This window comes from Eufriesea mexicana, unplaced genomic scaffold, assembly GCF_001483705.2.
Source record: "Eufriesea mexicana isolate 0111107269 unplaced genomic scaffold, ASM148370v2 scaffold611, whole genome shotgun sequence".
Taxonomy (NCBI): Eukaryota; Metazoa; Arthropoda; class Insecta; order Hymenoptera; family Apidae; genus Eufriesea; species Eufriesea mexicana.
The window spans coordinates 969,122-991,826 of NW_016908771.1; the positions used below are offsets into that span (position 1 = coordinate 969,122).

The window sequence follows — 22,705 nt, forward strand, 5'->3', positions numbered from 1 at the left end:
TGAACCGGCGTTCTGATGGCGGCGTAGCCGTTGCTCTCTCGCGGACGGAGGTGACTTTAAACGCGGGGCAATAAATTAACGGCGTTGGGTTACGCAAGGATCAAATGTCCCCTGGAGTATGCCCGAGAGATTTATGGGTCTGCCTTCACTGGCGCAGCATGAAGGAACGGAACGGAACAGAACAGAACGTACACAACCGTACGGCTTATTATAGGCTAGTTGCTCCGCTTCTCCGCTTCTCTCTCTTTCTCTCTCTCCCTCACCCTGTCTCTTTCTCTCTCTCTCTCTCTTCCTCTACTCTCCGGACCGACTGGTCTTTCAGACCCGCCGCAGGATACATGCAGGACTTTTCAGATGAACAGCTAGCCGGATGTTGTAACCCGCTAATAAGGCGCGGCCACCACTCGCTGCCCAATTAAGCTAAGCTTTACGTGGCCACCTTAAGGCCAGGCCTTGAAACGCTCTTCGATTAGATACCCTAGATATCCCATTAATTTTATCGCTCGCCCTCTCCCGGCCTCCCTGCACGAGGCTCTAGCTACACGAGCCTCTCGGATTATATGACCGGTCGACGTCGCTGACAGAGGTTCAGATTAATTGCGAGGAATCCGGTGAACCACCTTGGAAAACCTTCTAGAACGGGTATTTCGGAGATTCAGCTGCTTTACTCGGCTCGACTCGTCCTCCGGGGCTTGTTATAATAGGCGCGAATATCGACGAGCGCAGGGATTACCTGGACGTTCGTCGATCCGTCGTAGAAAAGTACGCGAAACTCGAACGCAGAGAGTACGTCGAAACGGTCCGCGTGTCTCTTTAATCCCGAACACGTGATCGAACTTCCTCCGGTTCCCCAGTCCCGGGTCCGTCTCTGACTCTCCATATATTTTAAGCGCGGCAATCCGTCTTACTTTTTGTATTTCCGTCCTAGGCTGCTTTATGTCACGTTGTTTTCGTTGAACTTTCTTCGCCCGAGGGGGGAAGCGTCGCTTTTTGCCCGGCAAAAGGACCGGGAGGCAGCGTTGCCTCCGCATAGGGGTCGCGCCACGCCGTCAAGACAACCATCGTTCAGGAATTTCGTCGGTTGTTTATGCAGCGTCGCGAGCAGGGTCGCGTTCCAGGCTTCGCCAACTTCCTGGATCTTCGATCTAGGAAAAAATCGCCAGCGTTCCAGGTCCTTGGCGATCATAGATGAAGGACGAGGAAAGTCCCCCGATCGATTTCGAGCGCGGCGAGGTGCGTTTCTCGAGCAGCTGGCCGCGATTAGTCTCGTCCAGGAAACTAGGTACCGCGAAGTGGAAGTGTCCTAAGCTCGGAGCAGCCACCTGGGCCAAGAAGTCTCGCGGAGGACGAGGGAAAAAGGAATTCAACAGAAGTCGCCGCCGCAGTAAGAAGAACGTCAAGTCGACTGACACTCATAGAGGGGGCTTAGAAGCCCCCGAGGAGAGCAGAGAGTATCTGATAGGAGGCCTTCCCTCTTCTCCTTCTTTTTTTGTCTTTCGGCCAGACGAACAGACAGAACCGGACAAGGAGACGGAGTCTGAAAGCCCCGGAGAAGAGCGCTAGAAGGTCGAGATAATGAGCAGCGAGAATGGGCCGACTCGACGTATGCATTTGTGTAAGGGGATATCATTGGGATTGGTGTCCTATACTTTGTCTACGATAGCCTCCACCTTTTCATTTACACCTGCCCCGGGTTCCAATCGCGGTGGGTCTGCACGAACAACTCGATGCACGCTTCCTACTGCGAGGAATTAAAATAATTATGTAACAAAATATTGCAAGAAGAAAATTAACGAATGAAACGACAAAAATAGACGAAGAGTCAAAACAGCGAAAATCAAAGTAAAATGGCGATATGTTACGAGTAAGAAATTATAAATCTCACGAGTGGAGCGTGTCCGAAGACTCCCAATTCCTAACCTATATTAATCTCTCGGCCATGAATTTCAAGGTTCTTTTCTGGCGCCCGCGAGAGCACCCATTCCACGCGCACGACAAGGCTTTCGATTCAGCCCCTTTTCGCCCCAATTTCCCCAAATTTCGAGGTTTAATTTATACGTGGAGCTCGGGCAGATACCCATATCCCGGCGGCGGTATCGTCCATGGTTGTCTCGGGAGTTCATGGCGGCGGCCCAAAAAGCAAACGGACATAGGATTTCTGTGGACCCATCCATCATCGTCACCGTCCCTACACCCTCCGCCAGTCGACTTCCTCTCTCTCCCTCTCGCTCTCGCCCGCGCTCCCTCTCCTCCTTTTCTGCCTTTCGCTCTCACGTCATTTCCTCGACGCTCCTCCTTTCTTGCCCCTCTGGGTTCCATCTCTTTTTGAATATCTCACGAAGCCGCCATCGTTTCGGGCAGCAATCTCTGCTGTCTGACGGAACGCGGACTAGAACGAAACGCGTTTCGAGATGAGAATGTTGATCGCCGCGACCCCGCCAGTTCCCCGCAGATTAAAACTGTACGCCTGCCACATGTTACTAGCTAGGGAATCTTTTTACACATCCCGCGCGTCGAGAGAAAAAGAAGAGTTTCTTGGATTAACCGTCGGCGTTCGAAGCGTGCAACTCGAACGTTTCGACTCGAGAAACAAGGAAACTCGTCGAGAGTACACGAGACACGAGATGTCGAATTGGAATTACGAACCGTTCGAACGAACCGCCATGTTTGACGTGTCACCGGGCGACGCTAGCGCCACCGCGACAAACACTCACGACCTCTGGACGCAAGGCAGCGAAACGCGCGCGCTAATATCCGGCATATTTTCGCGAGATAAACGCGGTCACGTGCCTCGATGAACAAATGGTATCCAGTCTATAAATCTGCGCCCTCCATTTGCCGGGGGAATGGAAGAAAAAAGGGGAGTACGAGAAATAAAAACGAAGCAGGGAGCAGCGAGGGCCATTTTAATTCCTCATTACGCGCGCGCGCGCCGGTTATTGGCCATTTACGTACATATTTCGCGCGATTAATTCGACGGTAGTGCGGTTTCTTCGCCGCGGTACTTTGTTCGTCCGCTAAGCATTCGTGTCAGTACTCGGATTACATAAGAAATGTGGCGCTCGTACACGTACACGTGTACGCAATAACGGAAGCCTCACACCTATGTATAACTGCACCGCTGCATGCTTATTTGCAAGGGAGGGGAAGCGGGTAGAGTTGGGCGAGGCGAGGGGGGTGGGGGAGTGGGGAGAGCGGAGGCAGGCAGAGTCGGAGGAACTCGATATCATAAATCTTTTCACGCAAAAGGATCGCAATTATCTTGCACATTAAAAGCATCGCCAGCGCCGATAGGTTCTCTCTTTCGTACCAACGGGCGAATTCGCACGAATCGTCGCTCGTTCGACGACCAACGGCGCAATATCGATAATTACAACCGATGTCAGTCAGAGTTTTCAGATTTCAGTGAGAGATTTCGTTGGGAATTTGATTTGCAGACGGAAAACGATTACTCCTTCGAGGCTTTATCTATTTTATCCAGAGGATCCGGCGGAATTCTCGAAACGTCACGGTGGCTGGAACTTCTGAATTATAACCTCATCGCGTGTTATTTTTATGGCATCGCGATGGCGTTTCATGGACCCTGGCCACGAGAAATATTACATTTTTTCGTATGATAATGCGTTTCGCAGGATAAGCCGAGGCCTGGCAGATAACGCGTGTGCCCGTTGTTGCTGTTGCTACATCGCAATTACCGATGGTCGAACCTGCAGTATGAGCAAGCCGCGTCCGCATGGGAGTCCATTTTGACGTTCCTTTCTTCCATCAAGCTAATTAGCTTGATCACGGACCGCGGATGCACCGACGCTACCATTCTCCGCAATTGATTTCAGCTTTATCTACTCGGAGAATCAATTAGAAAAAGAAAATGCTAATCGATGAATATTCGCATAGCATGCGAGGGCGAGATACGGATGACGATGAACAATTAACCGAAGTTCAGAGTCGGTGCATCCGGAAGATAGAGTGGAATCACGTCCACGGAATTATACGACTCCGATGAAAACATGCCTCGCCGTGTGTACAAGCGCCAAGTACTAACCCTAGAAATTCCCTAGAAGTCTTTACTCTCCTCGCGAATCCCTAGGGGGGGAAGGAACGTCCCCTAGCCTATATTTACGTTAAATTTACGTATTTTTCCTACAAAAATCACATTTCACGCGACGCTTCGTTCCTATGAGTTTGACCACGTATATTGCTAAGCTTATACCGAATGTTTTGCGAAATGTACGTATATCAGGCGCCCCCACTATCACGAGTTCTAAGGTTAACAGTGAATGAAATTTTTCGCTCTATTTAAATCGCCACGTTTCGCATTAATATTCAGTATCAACGATATTCCGTGTCCTTAACACCGCGACTATTAATATTTAATATGCAGATAAATAATAACAAGCAGATAAATATGTGTACGCAAGCTCTCCGCTTATCTCGAGGAAAGTCAATATTGATTTTGTAATTGGAAAAATGAAACGAAACCTACGAAACCCGTTATCTTGACATGTTTGATAGTTCTAGTATTAACTAATTTGTCACTGGAACTCAATGTTTAGCCGTGATATTCGGAATAGTTTGGCGTATTGCGCGCAGTTTTCACGACAGCGACACCTTCGCAGATAAAACGAACACACGGTGCAAGCTCGTTAAACGGCTACTTTTTCAACCTTTTGTCAACACCGGCGCAACCCCGGTTGCATTCTAACGCACATCGACATTACCATTCGCGATAAGGACGTTAATTATGCGAGGCTCAGGGCCGTAACACGACAGAGGTTGTCACGTGACACGACAGGTGGCTAAGACGTTAAACGAAAATCATCGGCGCAACAAATCAAAGCCGGAGCAAAGGAACATCGCAGAGAAGGCTTTCACGTTGAAAGTCGTGCACGTTCACGAGCATTTCGTGATGTTCGGCAGTAAACGACACCGATGCGCACTCGCATGCCGGAGTTTCGCGAGCCAGCCAACTATGCCGGAATTTCCTAACCTATGTAACGCAAATGTCCCGCGTAAGGTGCCAGGGAATCTCGGCGGTTTCACCGGGCAAATGCCCGGGAGAGCACCTGCATCTATAAAATTGAGCCATGCATTATTCATGGAGTCCTGCTTATAGCACGCTTAGCTCAGCTGGTGTTTTGCAACGTGGAAAGAAACGGGCAGCCACGGCCACGAATGGATAGCTAGATAAATTGATATGAAGTTTATCATGATTGGTAGACCTGTAAGGGTAATAGGATCGAGTGGCGGAGCTAATGGATAGTGTTAACCGGAGAAGAACGCCGACGAATAGTCGTGGAAAATCGCAGATCGATTGGGTATCGAGAACAGATACCAGAGAAGCTTGTTGGAAATCCAAGTCACTCGATCCAACTTGTTTCCAATGGCTAATACAACGCATAACACATGCGCGATGGCGGAACCGTTCGTTGCAGAGAATTTCTCGCATAGAAATTATTTCGCTGATCTCGAACATAACCCAACGATCGAACCCCTTTGTTAACCTCTTCGTGGAAACACAGCCTTTTCCACGGTTTCCATACGCGCGTGAAAAGACACGACGAAGATCCCGAGAAATCAATACGGTTACAAAATAAACCACGAGGTACGAACGTATCGGTGGACGACGCGGGGCAAAGACGTAAGCGTGCCGACATCTGTGAGCAGATTCAGGCACTCGATCCTCTTTCTTCCTTTGACTGGCAACAGAGAGCATGGACCAGCAGTCTCGTCATTCGTGAACCGAGCCTTTTATCGGCCAATCGGGCTGCTCGATACCAGCTTTCCGACTAAACCGAGAGATGGTTTCGCGTGCTTACCTTACCGAACGTTACTAAGGATACAAAATACGTCGATAAAAATATCCAATCGATTACTCACGGGCAAATGAAACTCGAGGAACATTCGACGACACAGTTTTTAGAAAATCACCCGAAAATCAACACCTCTCGAGAATATCCACTTTCCCAACTAGACTCGAACGGACGAACGTCTAACTAGGCGAGTAACTAGGACTGCAACTAGCCAAAGTTCATCGAGCAACCGAATGCAATGGTAACGAGGGGGTAAAAAGGGATGGAGGAAGCCTGACCTTGCAAGGTTACGGCGTTTCCTCGGATTTGGAGCAACGAGGAGAAGGGGTGAGGGGAAGAAGAGCGAACGCAATGGAGCGCCGGAACCTGTGCTCTTACCCAACCCGGGATGGATACCTCCGGGTTAAGGGGAACGGCTATTATCACTTGGTTATGGCCGTGTCATAAATTCCCGACTCGTTAGCCCGAAATTACCCCTGTGATTCTTCCGAGTCACGGTTGCCCGAGAAAATTTCGGTAAACCTTGCCTGTCGTACTCGAGAGAGCAGGTGGGCCCCTGGAAGCCCTCTTTCGGCTCGACTCCGGGAAAGGATTCGGATTTCGTGGAACAAAAGTGGCTAGTTTATGCACGGAAGAAGGTGCTGTTAGGGAAAGGAGGATGGGCAGGCGAACTAGTTCAGCGTAACATCGAGCGGAAACAAGCAGCCGCGAGTTATCATGGGAATAAAAGTGGATGAGCGGAGACTCTGCCAAGCCGCGGAGCCAACGCGGACGCAGCCAGCAAGAGAACTTTTATGGGGAGGTATACACGTACGTGTGGTGAAACCAGCGAGAGCTAAAAGGTCAGGGCAATAAATAACTCGGGATGTCGGTATACCTAGAAACTGGAGACATTATGCCAATCTTGGCTTGCGAACCGTACGAATGTGGTCTAGTTTTACCTACTGTTGCATAAATCTGAAAGCGGCCGACTACCTGCCGTCCTCTCTAGAAATCTTGCTTTCTACCGAACCTTTTGGTCGCGCGGGAAAAGCCTTGAGCCTATTTTCGACAACCGCCTCACGTATCACGCCTTCTCCGACTTTGCGAATGTAAGATTCGTGTTCCTTCTTTTTTCCTTGCTTTTTTTTTCGCCGTATTATCTCGAGATAGAGGAACTTTTTACGTGCCCATGAAGCGACGTTCGCTGTACGGTGCTAGAGGTCAAGGTAGCGGACATGGTAATTCGGATGCAAATGGAAGATTCAACATGGTTGCTTCTCGACTTGTACTACTCTCTTAGGCTTCCTGCTCTTTTAGATTTATAGACACATAGTGGTTCGATAAGATTTTGGAATAAACATGCTCGACGGTGTCTACCGCGAACACTTGCTCGACTGAGTCCGATTATTCTCTCGGGCGAGTGGCGGAGGAATTTTAGGCAATCCAGGAGAGATCGCGAAGTGCCGATAATCTATGCACACGCCGGACCGGTCATCCAACCTCTATGGGAGCGAGTTGTCCTAGCAAACGGATCGGAACGATCACGGCGAGTTAAGATCTAGCGTTAACAAAGCAACACATTTCGGACATCCACATTGAAACTCCATCTTACCGAATTGACTTCTCATCCACGGGTAGAGCGGACTCGGTAGGTTGGCACTGGCCGCACCTTGAGGAGCGGCCTGTTGTTGCTGACTAAGCGGCGACGTGACCACCCCTTGGTGTGGCTGAGCTTGCTGCTGCTGTTGCGGGTGCATGCCAGGCTGGGACTGCTGGGACGTCGCCTGCGACTGCTGCTGTTGTTGGTACATCATGTGCTGCTGCTGCGCCTGAAGATGCTGGTGCTGCTGCTGTTGCTGCGGATGCTGGGACTGCTGTGGCTGCATGTGAGGATGCTGCGAGTGCATTTGGTGGTGCATCTGCGACTCGACCAGTGGCGGGCTGTCCGGTCCATCGAGTACGCTACTCTGATGATCGACCGCGGCCGCTTGAAGCTTGCAACTCGCATAGACAATAGGAGTGGACGGATGTCCGTTCGGGGTCGGCGTGTGTCCCATGTGGCCCATACCGGGGCTAGGGGACGTCGACCTGTAACCACCCATCCCGTCCATGCTGCCGTGCTCCTGTTGATGCTGATAATAGGTCGCGTTCCGCATGTCCATCCGATTGTACGGCGGAAACCTCGGATAAGGCATATCTTGCTGGCTACCAGCGGCCCCATAGTGATGGCCAGGCACTCCCTGACGTAGGAGACTGGGATCGCACGGATCCCCGGCTTGCTGTGATTGCTGCTGTACCGACTGCGTTTGCTGGGGCACCTGGACGGCGGCACCGTAGTGCTGCTGATGCTGATGCGGGTGTTCCACCCCGCCATTACGCAGGTCCGGGATGTACGAATTCGCGAAGTACGAACTCATGCTACTGTCCCACCTGGCCCACCTTCTAATGCCACCTCGGTCTTGTTTTCTTTACGTGTTTTCTCTCGCAATTAGTCTTCGTACTTAGTCCTCGCGATCCCTAAGTCGCACCTTTTCATCCACGACTCCTCTTCCTCCTCCTCTTCCGCTTCTTCCTCTTCCGCCTTTTCCCCTGTCCGCGGAACCGGGGAAATCCTGTATTCCTTATCGTCTTCGCTTCTAATAACTCTCTGCTTTCCCTTCTATTTCCCTTTTCCTCTTCCTTTGTACTCGAATACCCGCGTACGGACACACTGGCACACGTCCTTACGTATACGTGAATATTTCTATTATTTATACATGTAATATCACCTCCTCCGGCGCGACTCCTCCCTCCTCACACACTCTCGGACAACACGCGCGCGCGCACACTCTTTTGTATCACACCAACATCACCGTGAATCACTTAGCGTATCATCGGATTCCTCCACCTTCCTTCTTTCTCTCTCTTTCTCTCCCGCTCTCTCTCCCTCTCTTTCTCCCTCTCTCTCTCTCTCTCCCTTTCGCGTCTCGTTCCTTTGCCCGTTTATCACACTGGACTCATCGATAGAGAAAGAAAAAACCAGAAACTGGAGCACTACAGAACCGTGAGTTATCAAGCTGCGGGGTAGTGGGGGGGCAGGTTTAAAACTTGTACACGAGGGGGGTAAGATGGTAATCAGAGTTCTTCTTCGGTGTGGTACCTTCGTTCAAAACGCCAAGCCGCTCCAGACACGTTCCGTTCCTCTGTCCACCCTGCTAACGAAGTTGTGCCGCACCTGTAACACCGGAAACACGGCTCGAATTAATTCCACGTACCTCGTGCAGACGGTATCGAAGACTGGGAAATAAAAAAGAATCCGGAATAACGGCAATTCGAAGGAATGAAAAATACGCCAAGATTACGCTCGGACCGGGATCACGTCGTACATCGAAGCACTCGCGAAGACGAAGTAAAGCGTCCGTTCGCTGATCTTCGTCCGACGAACTAAAGGAACGCAGTACCGTTTGACTCGTGACTTCTCGTGACAGAAGGCGAAGTCATACACACGTGCTCGTCACGGTGACGGCCATCGCCCAGACGACGAACTCCGCTTGGCCCTTCTGTGTGGGCGGGCTAAACGATCGTTAAATTTGGAAAAATTCCCGTCCATTAAGCAACACGGCTACTGAACGCCTCGTCGACATTCTCCCCAGTCTACTAATTTTTTTGTTACACTCCACGCCGGCACGGCTTTCGCGCAACTCGTTAGTACGTAACCAGAAAACGCTACATCCGAACGAACGCGAGTTCCTATAAGCGAGACTCGTACGACACAACGAACAGAATAGACGGCTTAACGAGTAAAATTAATTTTATCGATAAATTTATTGATAGATCACGCCGTAGTCGCGGAGACCGATTCAAATTTCGCGCCAGTACCGGTGCTTTCAAAAGTCCGAAACCGGCTATACGGTGCGTCGGTTCTTTATCGGCTGAATCTGCCTCAATCTTCCGGACCGATCTTCCGAACCTGAAGTTAGCAGTCTGACTCGCACCGTGTCCCGAGGCAGGGGTCTGTGTACCGATCGCTTCGTGCCCCACTCGGTGAAACAGAAATATGCGATAATATAGACGCGTATGGATTCTTAAGCGTAACGAAATCGGACCGGCCGAGTTAAGCGAATAAAGTCTCGAATTATTTGGAACATTCGCGAGTAATTTACCGGTTAGGATATATAGAAGGTATAATTTCTAAAAGTAGATGGAAAGGAAGAGGCGCCGCCATTCGTGGAACGGGTACAAATTGGCCAGAAGCAGAAGTGTGCACGGAGGAGAGAATGGAAGGATGGTCGGTGGGGCTAGCGCTAAAAGAAAAAAGGGCCGCGATTCCAGACGAGAGAATAGAATGTACGGTGCGACGGCATTGTGGGCAGCACGGTGGTCGTGTTGGTAATGGTAGAGAGCACGCGGGCAGAGAGAGAGACGGGGGCGGATGTACAAGGGATCGAACGGCGGGCCGGGGTGGCGCGGGGGGCAGGGTGGCAGGTTGAAGGGTTCGGGCGGAGGTGGGGCCCTTGGGAGTTTGCTGTACACGGGAATGGGTCGGACGCGGGACGATCGCGATTAACATTCCGGCCGCTAGCTCGCTGTTCGCGCGGCGCTTTCATTAATTCCAGCGTATTGATTCCCCGGATTGATGAATGGCCGCCGATAGCGATTCCATGCGCTCCGGAGTCCTCTGCCCGTGCCCCGCGCCGCCGCTGCCCACGATCGCGTATAAATTCTACCTCTCGCAGGATTTTAACTCAATTCCCGCTTTACGGACTCGCCTTTACGTATTCTTTCGCCCCACGAAAACGGCAACATTGTCCTTCCGCCGCGTAACGCCACCATCTTTTCCTTTTTCTCGGCCCGCCTGGCCCCTTTCGGCCGATCCAGGCTCACGGCTCGTTTCCATCGCAACGGGACGCACCACGCGTAACCCTTCGCTTCCGTCTAACCTTCTCTCTTTTCTCTCCTTTCTTTCCTTTTTTATTTCTTCATTATTTTTCTTTTTTTTTTTTTTTTTTTTTTTTTTTTTTTTTTTTTTTTTTTTTCTGTTATTTTTCTGCTTTTAAAACTGAGGTTAGTTCGGTCAGAGGTTACGAAGGTTCGTACGCGCGGCGATTAAACGAGATGGTTGTTACGCGAGCCGTGTAATAAACCGTTTGAAATGGAAAACGTCACGCCTGGGTATTATCGGAAACGTTCTCGTTGCATTGTCTTCCCGAACGAAAACGTTTTTGCTGCTCGCCGTCCGCGGCGTGCGGCGTTTAATCGCGTAGCGGGAATCCGTAACGGATACGGCGACTTCCTGACAGGCGAAAATGACAGGAGAAATGGGAAAATGAAGTTTCGCCGTGTCCATCGCGAAATATGATCGTCGGCAACTGTTTTGGACAGCCCTGAACTTCCCCAAGGACACGAGTGGAGGTCATTGGGCTTTGCCCAGTGGTGACACCGACCGGAAGAGGCATAAACTAACTAGCCGTTTAAAGGTCTAAGGAGTTCGTATTATTGCCGGCAGATGGCGATGGCGATAGCCAGAAAGAGTGGAAAAAACGGGGTGGAGCGTGTCTGACAGCTGGGTGGGTTCGGGTCCAAGGTGATTGAAAACAGGGTGGAGCGTCACGTGACGCCATAGTTGGATATGGAAGTGACGTCAGGCAGCTATGATGGCCTCTAGTTAACAAAATGGCTCCTGCCGGGGAATTTCTTTGTCCCACGGAAAGGCTCTCTCTTGGCCGTTGTTATCGCTCTCTAAAGGCAAGTTCGTCGTCCCGTTATCGCGGCCGACTCTTCCCTAGGTCCGACGACCGCGTATCGGCGCGTTTGATCCCCAGCGATTAATTACGCAAGCTCATCAGCGCGATCAACCGACACTGTTACCCAATTTTTCTCCGCAATTCCTATCTTAAATAAATAACCAACGGATCGATCCCTTATCTTTCGCGCGAAATATTCCGCTATTGACACGTTCCAATGAAACAGGCACGCCATTCGACACGCGTTTCGATCGCAAAACGTTTAAATAAAACAGAACAACGTGTCTATCCTGCCACCCACGTGTGGTAGTGGGGGGTTAATAATATTTAACGAGAATTTCTACTCTTTGTTACATTTTAAATTTCTTAGTGGTACAAAATAAGCGGTTTTCGGGGTTTTCTGTGAGAAATTTCGCCCTTCGAAACATCGCCAACAAAGACAAGGTCTGAAACCAGTTCTCTCGATCAGTTCAATTATCTGCATAACCTAATAACGCTAAACGTAGTATAACTAGTCAAATGATCGATAAACGATGAAATAAAGTAAACCTAACCTAACCTAACCTAACTTTCTAACTCGTCAGCAAGGTTCCTCTAGGCTCTATGTCACCAGCTCATTGGCGTCATTAAACCTAACTTTGAGGAATCATTCAACTTATCGGTTTTCCTCGAAGCAAAATAAATTGATGAAATGAAGTAAACCTAACCTAACCTAACTTAACTTTCGAACTCGTCAGCAAGGTTTCTATAAGTTTTATGACACCAGTCCATTGCGTCATTAAACCTAATTTCGAGGAACCCTACAACTCGTCAATTTTTCTCGAAGTATAATAGATCCTGATGCAGGATGATGCCACAGAAAATAAAAATTGTTCTCAAATACGCAAATCCCATCGATATTTCTCACTTGGATCCTCCAATTGCCGATCTTATCGGCACTGTACTTTCATTCCGTCTCATTTTCGATCAAGAAATAAAAAGGAAAAGGAAAATCGTGAACCCTAGTGTACCGTTAGCCCTAGAGCAGACGGACCAACGACCGGTGATCATGGAGGGGTGTAAATGGCGTGGCTGTAGACGGGGAAAGTGCGAATAAGCGGCGAGATGTCGCGGCCAGCTGGTCCATGGGAGATCCGCAGTTGACCGTGAACGGTGGCAGGATCTGACAGTTATGGGACTCGTAGCTCGTGCCGGTCGTTTGCACAACCGTGAAACGGTCGTAAAGCAAAGAGGCTCGTAAAACGGAGACGCCCGAATTCACGACCACGCACCACCGGTGGCCGCTCTATCCGGCTGGGAAAAGAGGAGGAGCAGAAAACGACGACCTTGAAAGCGCATTCCTGTTCCGGCCGCGTCGATCGGGCCCCGGCGACCGCCGTTTCCCGTTCCTCCCGCCGCCGCCGCCGCCTTTTTGCCAACTTCCGTTGCGTCCGATGGCGCTGCTGATAAACGTTTCGGCCGCGATACGCCGGAATAGTTCTAGGTATTCCGTGTCCGCGGTGGAATGATCGATGCGCGGTATCTCGTAATTGCGAACCTTGGATCACGGAGACCGCACAGGTCGAGAAAGAGTACGCAGAGAATGTGGAAAGAGATGCTTGATTTATTCCCGATCAGCGTATCTCGAATCGCGCAAAGGTAATCGAAGATTCATACCGTTCTTGCTTTTCTTTTTCCTCCTCTCCCATCTCCATTATAAATCGTTGTTTACTCTTGTCCGAGCGCAAGAAGGAGGAGACCGTACGCAGGACAGGGTCAGATGAAATTTGCAAATATCGATGAGCCGAAGGATTCGCGGGATGAATATTTACGTCTATTTCCAGGAGGAACGCGCGAACGCAATTATAGCTTCATCGTCGGCATTAATTGCGTGTCATTAATTTACCATCGGCCACGTGATAAGCAGCATTCAGCGGAGACCGGTTCGTCGCGGTGAGACGAGAACCCTCTTGACGACGGGTTCCGAAGTCACGACCCAATTTGATGGATTCCTGAGTCAATGGAATAATTATCCGACCTTTTTCTGCACCCATAATCATCCCTGTTACGTATTAAATTAGACACCTGCGAGTTTGCCTCACCGTGAGCATCTACTCTCTGCCATTCTCTTTAATGTGTCAATTCGAAGGATTGCTGTGAACCGCGTGAGAAAATGGAGGATAATCGTTAATGGGAAAAGCAAAATCGTTGGTGCACCATAACTGACTCTTATATACCTTTCTCTGCACCCATAATCATCCCTGATACGTATTAACTCTTTGCACTCGAGAGGTGCATCTCAGTCACCCTTTAATCAGATTCTAAAGATCGACGTTATTTAATATATCAAATTTAAAATTACCTAACAACGTGTGGCATGTCGAAGAAAAATAATTCTACGTCTTATTTTGCATATGATTTCTCATTTACAGTTTTAAAAATATCGTCTACTATATGACAGAGAATCTTCGAATTACTATTTCTCTGTAACGAAAAAGTCGTCGAGTGCAAAGGGTTAAATCAGACACCTGCGAGTTTGCCTCACCGTGAGCATCTACTCTCTGCCATTCTCTTTAATGTGTCAATTCGAAGGATTGCTGTGAACCGCGTGAGAAAATGGAGGATAATCGTTAATGGGAAAAGCAAAATCGTTGGTGCACCATAACTGACTCTTATATACCTTTCTCTGCACCCATAATCATCCCTGATACGTATTAACTCTTTGCACTCGAGAGGTGCATCTCAGTCACCCTTTAATCAGATTCTAAAGATCGACGTTATTTAATATATCAAATTTAAAATTACCTAACAACGTGTGGCATGTCGAAGAAAAATAATTCTACGTCTTATTTTGCATATGATTTCTCATTTACAATTTTAAAAATATCGTCTACTATATGACAGAGAGTCTTCGAATTACTATTTTTCTGTAACGAAAAAGTCGTCGAGTGCAAAGGGTTAAATCAGACACCTGCGAGTTTGTCTCACCGAGAGCATCTACTCTCTGCCATTCTCTTTAATGTGTCAATTCGAAGGATTGCTGTGAACCGCGTGAGAAAATGGAGGATAATCGTTAATGGGAAAAGCAAAATCGTTGGTGCACCATAACTGACTCTTATATACCTTTTTCTGCACCCATAATCATCCCTGTTACGTATTAACTCTTTGCACTCGAGAGGTGCATCTCAGTCACCCTTTAATCAGATTCTAAAGATCGACGTTATTTAATATATCAAATTTAAAATTACCTAACAACGTGTGGCATGTCGAAGAAAAATAATTCTACGTCTTATTTTGCATATGATTTCTCATTTACAGTTTTAAAAATATCGTCTACTATATGACAGAGAATCTTCGAATTACTATTTCTCTGTAACGAAAAAGTCGTCGAGTGCAAAGGGTTAAATCAGACACCTGCGAGTTTGCCTCACCGTGAGCATCTACTCTCTGCCATTCTCTTTAATGTGTCAATTCGCAAGAATACTGTGATCCGCGTGAGAAAATGGAGGATAATCGTTGGTGTAAAAATCAAAATCGTTGGTGCATAACTGACTCTTATATACCTTTTTCTGCACCCATAATCATCCCTGTTACGTATTAAATTAGACACCTTCGAGTTTGCCTCACTATGAGTATCTACTTTCTGTCATCCTCTTTAATGTGTCAATTCGCAAGAATACTGTGATCCGCGTGAGAAAATGGAGGATAATCGTTGGTGTAAAAATCAAAATCGTTGGTGCATAACTGACTCTTATATACCTTTTTCTGCACCCATAATCATCCCTGTTACGTATTAAATTAGACACCTTCGAGTTTGCCTCACTATGAATATCTACTTTCTGTCATCCTCTTTAATGTGTCAATTCGCAAGAATACTGTGATCCGCGTGAGAAAATGGAGAATAATCGTTGATAATAAAACCAAAATCGTTGGTGTACCATAACCAAGTCCTGTATACTGGGAAACAATGAGAAATATCAGGTGAATGATTCGACAATTCCTTTTGTTCAGCTTCAAGCTCAGTTTGTCTGTCACGGCTAGCTCTTGGCAGCGTAGACTAGATGTTGAAACGATTCGGATCTTTTAAACGATGGTTGTTTAAGAAATAGCTTTCTAATTAGAAAATAGAAAGATGAACGAGGAAAGACTAAGAGACAATTGCGATGCAACTTATTCCGGACGGACAGAGGCAAGGGAACAGTAGACTCGTCAGGAGCTGAGATTAGGTGCAACGAGATAGCTGCGAGCTGCTGGCGTTCTAATCGCTGTATCCCTCGCCTGTCGAGGATGCTTTGCCACCGATTCAGCCCGTAAATCTCCGAAACCGCGATGCACGCGAAACGTAAATAGAATGGAATGCAGCGAGATGATATTATCGGCGGGAGCGTTCCGCGAGGCGTAAACACCGGCGGAATCTTTCCCGGAATGCGATCTTGAATCGAGCTAACCTCGATCCGCGCAGGTTAAGTCTGCCGAGTACATTTCGCGATTACGCCTTGGTGAATCTTCCTCGGTTCAATGGAGGACCGTCTCTGCCATTTTGAAATCGAAGAAGCAAGTACCGAACAGTAGATTTCGCCATTCCTTTGTGATTCGCTGCAACTTTAGGTTTAGGTTTAGGTTCGCGAGATGGTAAAATTTGCGAATTGGGTTAAAGAATTTTTGCAAAATCTCAAAATTTCTATTCGCGATTTCATTATAATTCCTTGCAATTACTTTCAAATTCCTATATAATTCTCTTGACAGAAGGAATTCTCTGTGGGAATTCCTTTATGACACTTCCATGCTTCCCTATTTTAGGTCTTCGAAATTTATAAAATATGTAATCATTAACCATTTGCACTGACGATTTTTTGACCAAAGAAGGATAGGAGTTCAAAGATTTTCTGTTACAAAGCTGACGATATTTTTCTGAGCAGTGAATAAGGAATCGTATGATAATTAACACGTAGAATTATTTAATTTCGATATTTCACACAGTGTTACATTATTTTAAATTTTTAATATATTAATTAATATCGAGCTTCGAAATTTTATCAAATATCGACTGAAGGACGCTTCTCGAGCGCAAAGGGTTAATACTCTTAGAATTCTTATACTGACAATACTGACAATTCTCTTGACAGCTCTGTGGGAATTCTTTTATGACACTTCCATGCTTCCCTATTTTAGGTCTTCGAAATTTATAAAATATGTAATCATTAATACTCTTTTAGAATTATTATACTGGCAATACTGACAATCAAATTCACATCTAGTGAAGTCTAGCCCCATGCTAGAATTGTGATACTTTATTTCAAAGAAAACTGGGAATTCCACGAAATCCAATAACATCTAGTTGCAGACACGGTAATCTAAAAACAAAAAATCCCTTCTTCTTCCAAATTATCGATTCACCAACTATTCCAAAAATTGGCAGAACACAGGAAGATCCCACACCCCTCATCTCCCTCCCCTCTACAAGAAATAAAAACAGGAAGGAAGGGATAAAAAAAAGTGGAACGGAAGAAAAGTCGTCCTCGGAGAGTAACGGAGAGAGAGAGAGGGAGAGCGAAGAAGGAGCCGAGGGAAATCAGCGAGGAATACCGTTACGCACGGTGGAAGGTGTCCAGCTGGCGGAAGGTCGAGTCGGCATTAAAGGGTGGCCGCGATCAAGGTTTCTCGAGCGCGCAGCGTCGAAAAGGATCGGCTACGCGTGCACACAACGACGCCGGCTGCCGGACCGGTGAACGGAGAACCGACACGCCAGCGGATCAGCCAAATGCTAACATGCATATACGATTAGCATAATCGAGTCGGGCTGCAGGAAACCAGTTTGCAAGGCCGCTCAAAAGCCGGCCGCCCAATAGCTTATGCCGGTCTCCACGCACGCCGCATCCGTAATTCCATTTCCCCTACCGAGTCAGCGGCCACTCGCGTCAGCTGACCGCGAAGAACGGACCGGGCCCCACGTCCCGCGCCTCTCGCGGCCGATTGCGAAATCAAAAAGTTAATTTGAAAAAATTTCCACTATTCTTAGGATACAATGAATTATCAAGCAATAAGAAAAAAATAAATAAATAAAAATAGGGTACTATTTATTTCGCAATATTCTCTATTTCTTTACGTTGATCAAAATGTTAATTTGAACAAATTTCGTATAGTGCGCGAACAAATTTTCATTATTCTTAAGATACAATAAATTATCAAACACGAAGGAAAAAAGAAATAAATAAAAATAGAGCACTATTTATTTCGCAATATTCTCTATTTATTTACGTTAGTCAAAATGTTAATTTGAAAAAATTTCCACTATTCTTAGGATACAATGAATTATCAAGCACTAAGAAAAAAATAAATAAATAAAAATGGAGTACTATTTATTTCACAATATTCTCTATTTCTTTACGTCGATCAAAATGTTAAATTTCGTATAGTGCACGAACAAATTTTTGTTATTCTTAAGATACAATAAATTATCAAACACGAAGGAAAAAAGAAATAATTAAAAATAGGGCACTATTTATTTCGCAATATTCTCTATTTATTTACGTTAGTCAAAATGTTAATTTGAAAAAATTTCGTACAAAAAATTCCACTATTCTTAGGATACAATAAATGATGAAACACGAAGAAAAGAATAAATAAATAAAAATAGGGCACTATTTATTTCGCAATATTCTCTATTCATTTACGTTGGCCAAAGCAAAACAAATACGATAAATTTAAAAAATTATCATCGGTAACCATAGTGACCATCACCGAGTACACAAACACAGTGGCCACTGGTAGCCAGCATAGCACATTCTACGTATTAATTCGAAAAAATTTCCGTATAGCGACCGGAATGGCGGTATATTAAATAAACGTAGCTAGATACGGAGGCGCGTACAGAGGTCGGGGAAGCGTTGCAGGTTTAAGGGGTGCGCCACGGGGGCGCGGAGGGTCGAAAACAGTCGGCCATGAACGTCGGCAGATAAATCCCGCCGGTGTTTTCCTAGCCGACGATATGTATTACACCCTCCGCACGTTTTTACCCTCCCACCTTGCTCCTTTTTTCTCCCGTTCGTTTACAACTTACTTGGGTCGCGTCGCGTCAGTTACCACCTCTATCTCCCTCCGCTTTTCCCGCCGACGCCTCTCAATTCTGCATCCGAGATTATCAACGCTCGTATTTTTCAACGACCTGTCCCGGCCATAGTTGTTTTTCTTTCCCGCTCGCATAGATCCACGCCGGCCACGTGCTCGATAACGCTTTTTGTCCGCGTAGATACACCCGTTTCAATGAAACCTTTATCGAGCCAGCGCCGGACGCGCTCCTTCTCTATTTTTTCCCGCGCGTTTTCGAAACCCGTTAAGGGGTCGCCACCCCTCTTCCACGCTTACTTTATCTTTCCATATTTAACCGCCCCGATGTTACGCTCGAATATCGTTTCGTTTAGATTTTCCACCGAGAAGCGTTAAAAAATTGTATCCGTGGTGTCATAGCCAATTCGAATCTCAATGCTATGTATTTAATTTTAATTAATTGCATTTAAAGTTAACAAAGTATGAAAAATAAATAATATAAAATAGTGATAAAAAGAGGATTGCAACGTTTGGAAATTGGATTGGAAAAAATGTATGCAAGCGAAAGAAAGAGAGAAGAATTTTTTAGTATTTTTTATTTCCCAAAAAAGATTTTTTAATTTCGAAAAAATCTTTCTTGGGCTATCCCTTGTGTAGGATTTTGTATTAACCCTTTGCACTCGAGAGGTGACTCCTAACTCCTAAGAGGTGACTTCCAAAGATCGTCGTTAATTAATATATCAAATATAAAATTACCTAACGATGTGTGGAATGTCGAAGAATAATTCTACGTCTTAATTTGCATATGATTTCTCATTTACTATTTTAAAAATTTCGTCGACTCTATGACAGAAAGTCTTCGAATTACTATTTTTCTGTAACGAAAAAGTCGTGGAGTGCAAAGGGTTAAGATTAGAATTCGTGCTTCCTACTCTACAAGAATCCATACTGATAGAAATTAGTATAGATGGCGCGTTGCTGAAAAGTAGTCGCGATATCGAAGCGAAATCCAAAATATTCCTAGAATGAAGTTGCTCCGGTGTGGACAAAGTGACTTAAATATTTTCATGCAACGTTTCGATGCGACTGGTAAATGGATTTCACGCCGGATGTAACAAATCAAAGGTATGTCTTCGATTGGACAGGTGACGAGTGTTTCGTATGCAGATCGGCGAAATCTTTTCATACACAGCTGCTCGTCAAACGTATCGAAATTATATCGAGTATATAAGTACACGTATTCTCTGCTCGACTCGAACAAATGAATTATGCTTCTCGTACGAGCGATCGCGTTAAATTATTCGAATAAGAAGCTTCGCGGATGCAGGAGCTATCGAGCGATAAGCAGACACGATTTTCGCGTGTAATTTACTAAAATCGTCGTGATCAAGCTTGTTGAATTCACAAGCTGTCGAATAAAATCCTGTTCGCAGACGTCCGGACTTTGCCGAAAAGTTCGAGGACTATCCTTGAATTAAATGAGAACACGAGAAAGACGACTGAACCTACGTCGACCCATGTAAAATCGAAATTCGATTCGAATGTATTCCAAAATTTAATCACAGGTAAAAATAGCTTCCTCTGAAATATCGTGTCACTATTTTTTAAATTACCAATCTTCAATCAGCATATCGATAAATTTTCCTTTGCAAAAATCAGTTTAGGGATTAAAGAATCCTTCTGCTGCAAAGTGGATAGTAAAATAAATAACGCAAATTTTGTGAAATGCGAATAAAAATACGAAAACGTCGATTGGGGAAAATTTTACTCGGAATATTCAAAGATCCACTAACGGAACACGTATCCCAGGAACCACTGTCCACAATAATAAATAAGTAACGAATTTAAGTAACTAACTAACAAATTTCCAAACTACTTTGTAAAATCTAAATTACCATTTTTCCACAAAAAGAAAATTCTGGATAAAATTTCGTCGGGAGATATATTTCAACGTGCACGTTCACTCACGGAACACGTATCCCAGGAACCACTGTCTACAATAATAAATAAGTAACGAATTTAAGTAACTTACTAACAAATTTCCAAACTACTTTGTAAAATCTAAATTACCATTTTTCCACTAAAAAAAAAATTCTGGATAAAATTTCGTCGGGAGATATATTTCAACGTGTACCCCCGGTTTGCAGCGATCAATTGAGAAAATTCCACGCGCGCCAAGTCACCCCTAACAGTGGGAGCGTCGCGGTGTGTAGTACGCTATATCGATTTCAACGGCCACAGGTCGCCGTTCGCGGCAAACGTGGAAACGGTAAACAGAGGGAAGAGAAACCGAGGAAAGAGAAAAGCGAGGGACCATCCCCGAGATCGGGCGAATTTTGCGCGCCGTCCTCGCAGCGGGGTGCTCAGCACCCAACGCTTCTGTCGAACGCGTTGAAAAGCCTGCGAGAATCGCAGCACGACCAACTTTCACATTTTTTCGTGAAAACTTTTTTTCTCCTCGCAGAAACCCACGAGATCCCGGCTGTCAGCTTTCTCTTTTCGACCCTGGCTCGTTTCGGCTTTAAGGTCAACGGTTCTTTGGAAAATAGGCGAAACTGGAGCTGGTTCGTTAAAGCGTTTCACTTGGCCCGAACTGGTCCAAGCTTCGAGATAAGCAACGAAATTGTACGAGTCTTTTTTATTACCGTTGACAGCGGCGGGGTCGTTAATGACGACCTCGAAATGCGGTGTTGAGGTTAGGTTAGTTAGCTGCTTCTTAGGTTCTGAATTTAATTTCGTTACCTTCCTTCGAATTAATTTCGAAATCTTCCTAACCTTTGTCAATCTTCCTTTACAGATAAGAGTTAAGTGCGTGGACACGCGATCATTTCGGATTTTGGATGTCAAAATTAGCATAGTTAGGTGTACTCTGACTTTTGAATATGGCTTTGCTACGAAGCGCTGGTAGATTTCGTAATCTTCTTTCGTAACATGGTTCCAGACATTTTGTTTTAGGAAACACCTAAATGTTTTTGACAAAATTATAATTTCCTATGTATAATATATTTAACTCCACGCCACTTCTCAAATTTATAACCTTTTTATACAAGTAAAAATTACACGAGTGAATTTGTAACGATCTTGAATTTTAAGTTCCAAGATTTTAAAACTTCTACCTTGACAGCGTTACTTCCTGTATTTTTAATTTAATTTTATTAAAGAGATGCTGATTTTAATCTCATAATTATTCCCTGTATGTAAAAATTAAACACACGAATTCACGATGATATCAGCTTTCAGATGCTGCTCTGTCAGTCCAACTCTGATCTCCAAATTTCAGTAAAGACATTCTCGTCACCTTTATAACCTCCCTCTCTCTCTCTCTCTCTCCCCCGAATAAAATTTAATCGCGTGAACTGCTAGTTGGAGATCTTCAACAAGAAACTGAACATATCGTTGATCTCCTTATCCGCATAATCTTGTAGATATCGAGGACTTCTAAATAAGCAGACTTCGAGAGACACGCGTGAATTGGTGGCGCGAGAAAGCCGACATAGATAGGATCTCCAACAGTGGCATTGCGTACACACGTGGAACGCGTGCAGCGGTTTCCTGAGAACCTGGAGTTTCGCCTGGCTAAAGAGGTCAAAAGTCATCGGAGAGGTTCCAAGCAGATCTAGATTCCACTTTGTTAATAACCCGTCCGTGGAGGACAGCGCGTTCTATCTCGCGGTCCATCAAGGAGCAAACGCAAGTTTCCTGGAGGAACTTGAAAAGTCGCGGCAAGATAACCGAGAAATTAAGGCAATCTCTGACGGTACAAAGTCACGGGAACAAGTGGCGGAGCTATTATGAGCCGTACAAACTCTGGCGATAAGCCGGTGAATTAAAAGCGCGATAAGGAATCGCGATTTCGTGAACGGGGAGAGAAGGAGTAATTGTTTCGACTCGTTGTTGCGACGATATGCTATGGTTACTGCGAGCAATTTCAAACGACTAATCAGAATTCATGACGCAAGGTAGAGGTACTTTTCACGGGGACCAGAAGTCGAAAGGGTTAGGGTGGCGCGATAATTCGTAATTTATGGACGCGTGTTTGACCGACGAGACAGGGTCTACACGAGCTTCCAAAACGCTGCCATACTCCTTTCGTTACGCGTTGCTTTAAGGTCCATTGGTCCTAACCGCCGACAGCCGAACCCTTCATTAGGAAACACCTTCCAC

General features: G+C 46.0%; 1 protein-coding gene across 5 annotated transcripts in view; it reads right to left on the minus strand.

Moving 5' to 3' along the window:
- The window catches only part of LOC108546171 (homeotic protein antennapedia), a 179,336-nt gene that overhangs the window by 4,712 nt on the left and 151,919 nt on the right, over positions 1 to 22,705 (minus strand). For all 5 annotated transcript variants that reach the window (XM_017898116.1, XM_017898118.1, XM_017898119.1 and 2 more), the window contains exon 2: positions 7,405 to 9,006. In XM_017898116.1, the coding sequence (XP_017753605.1) occupies positions 7,405 to 8,209 (805 nt within the window). In that variant the 5' untranslated portion in view covers positions 8,210 to 9,006. The remainder of the gene's footprint in view (positions 1 to 7,404; positions 9,007 to 22,705) is intronic.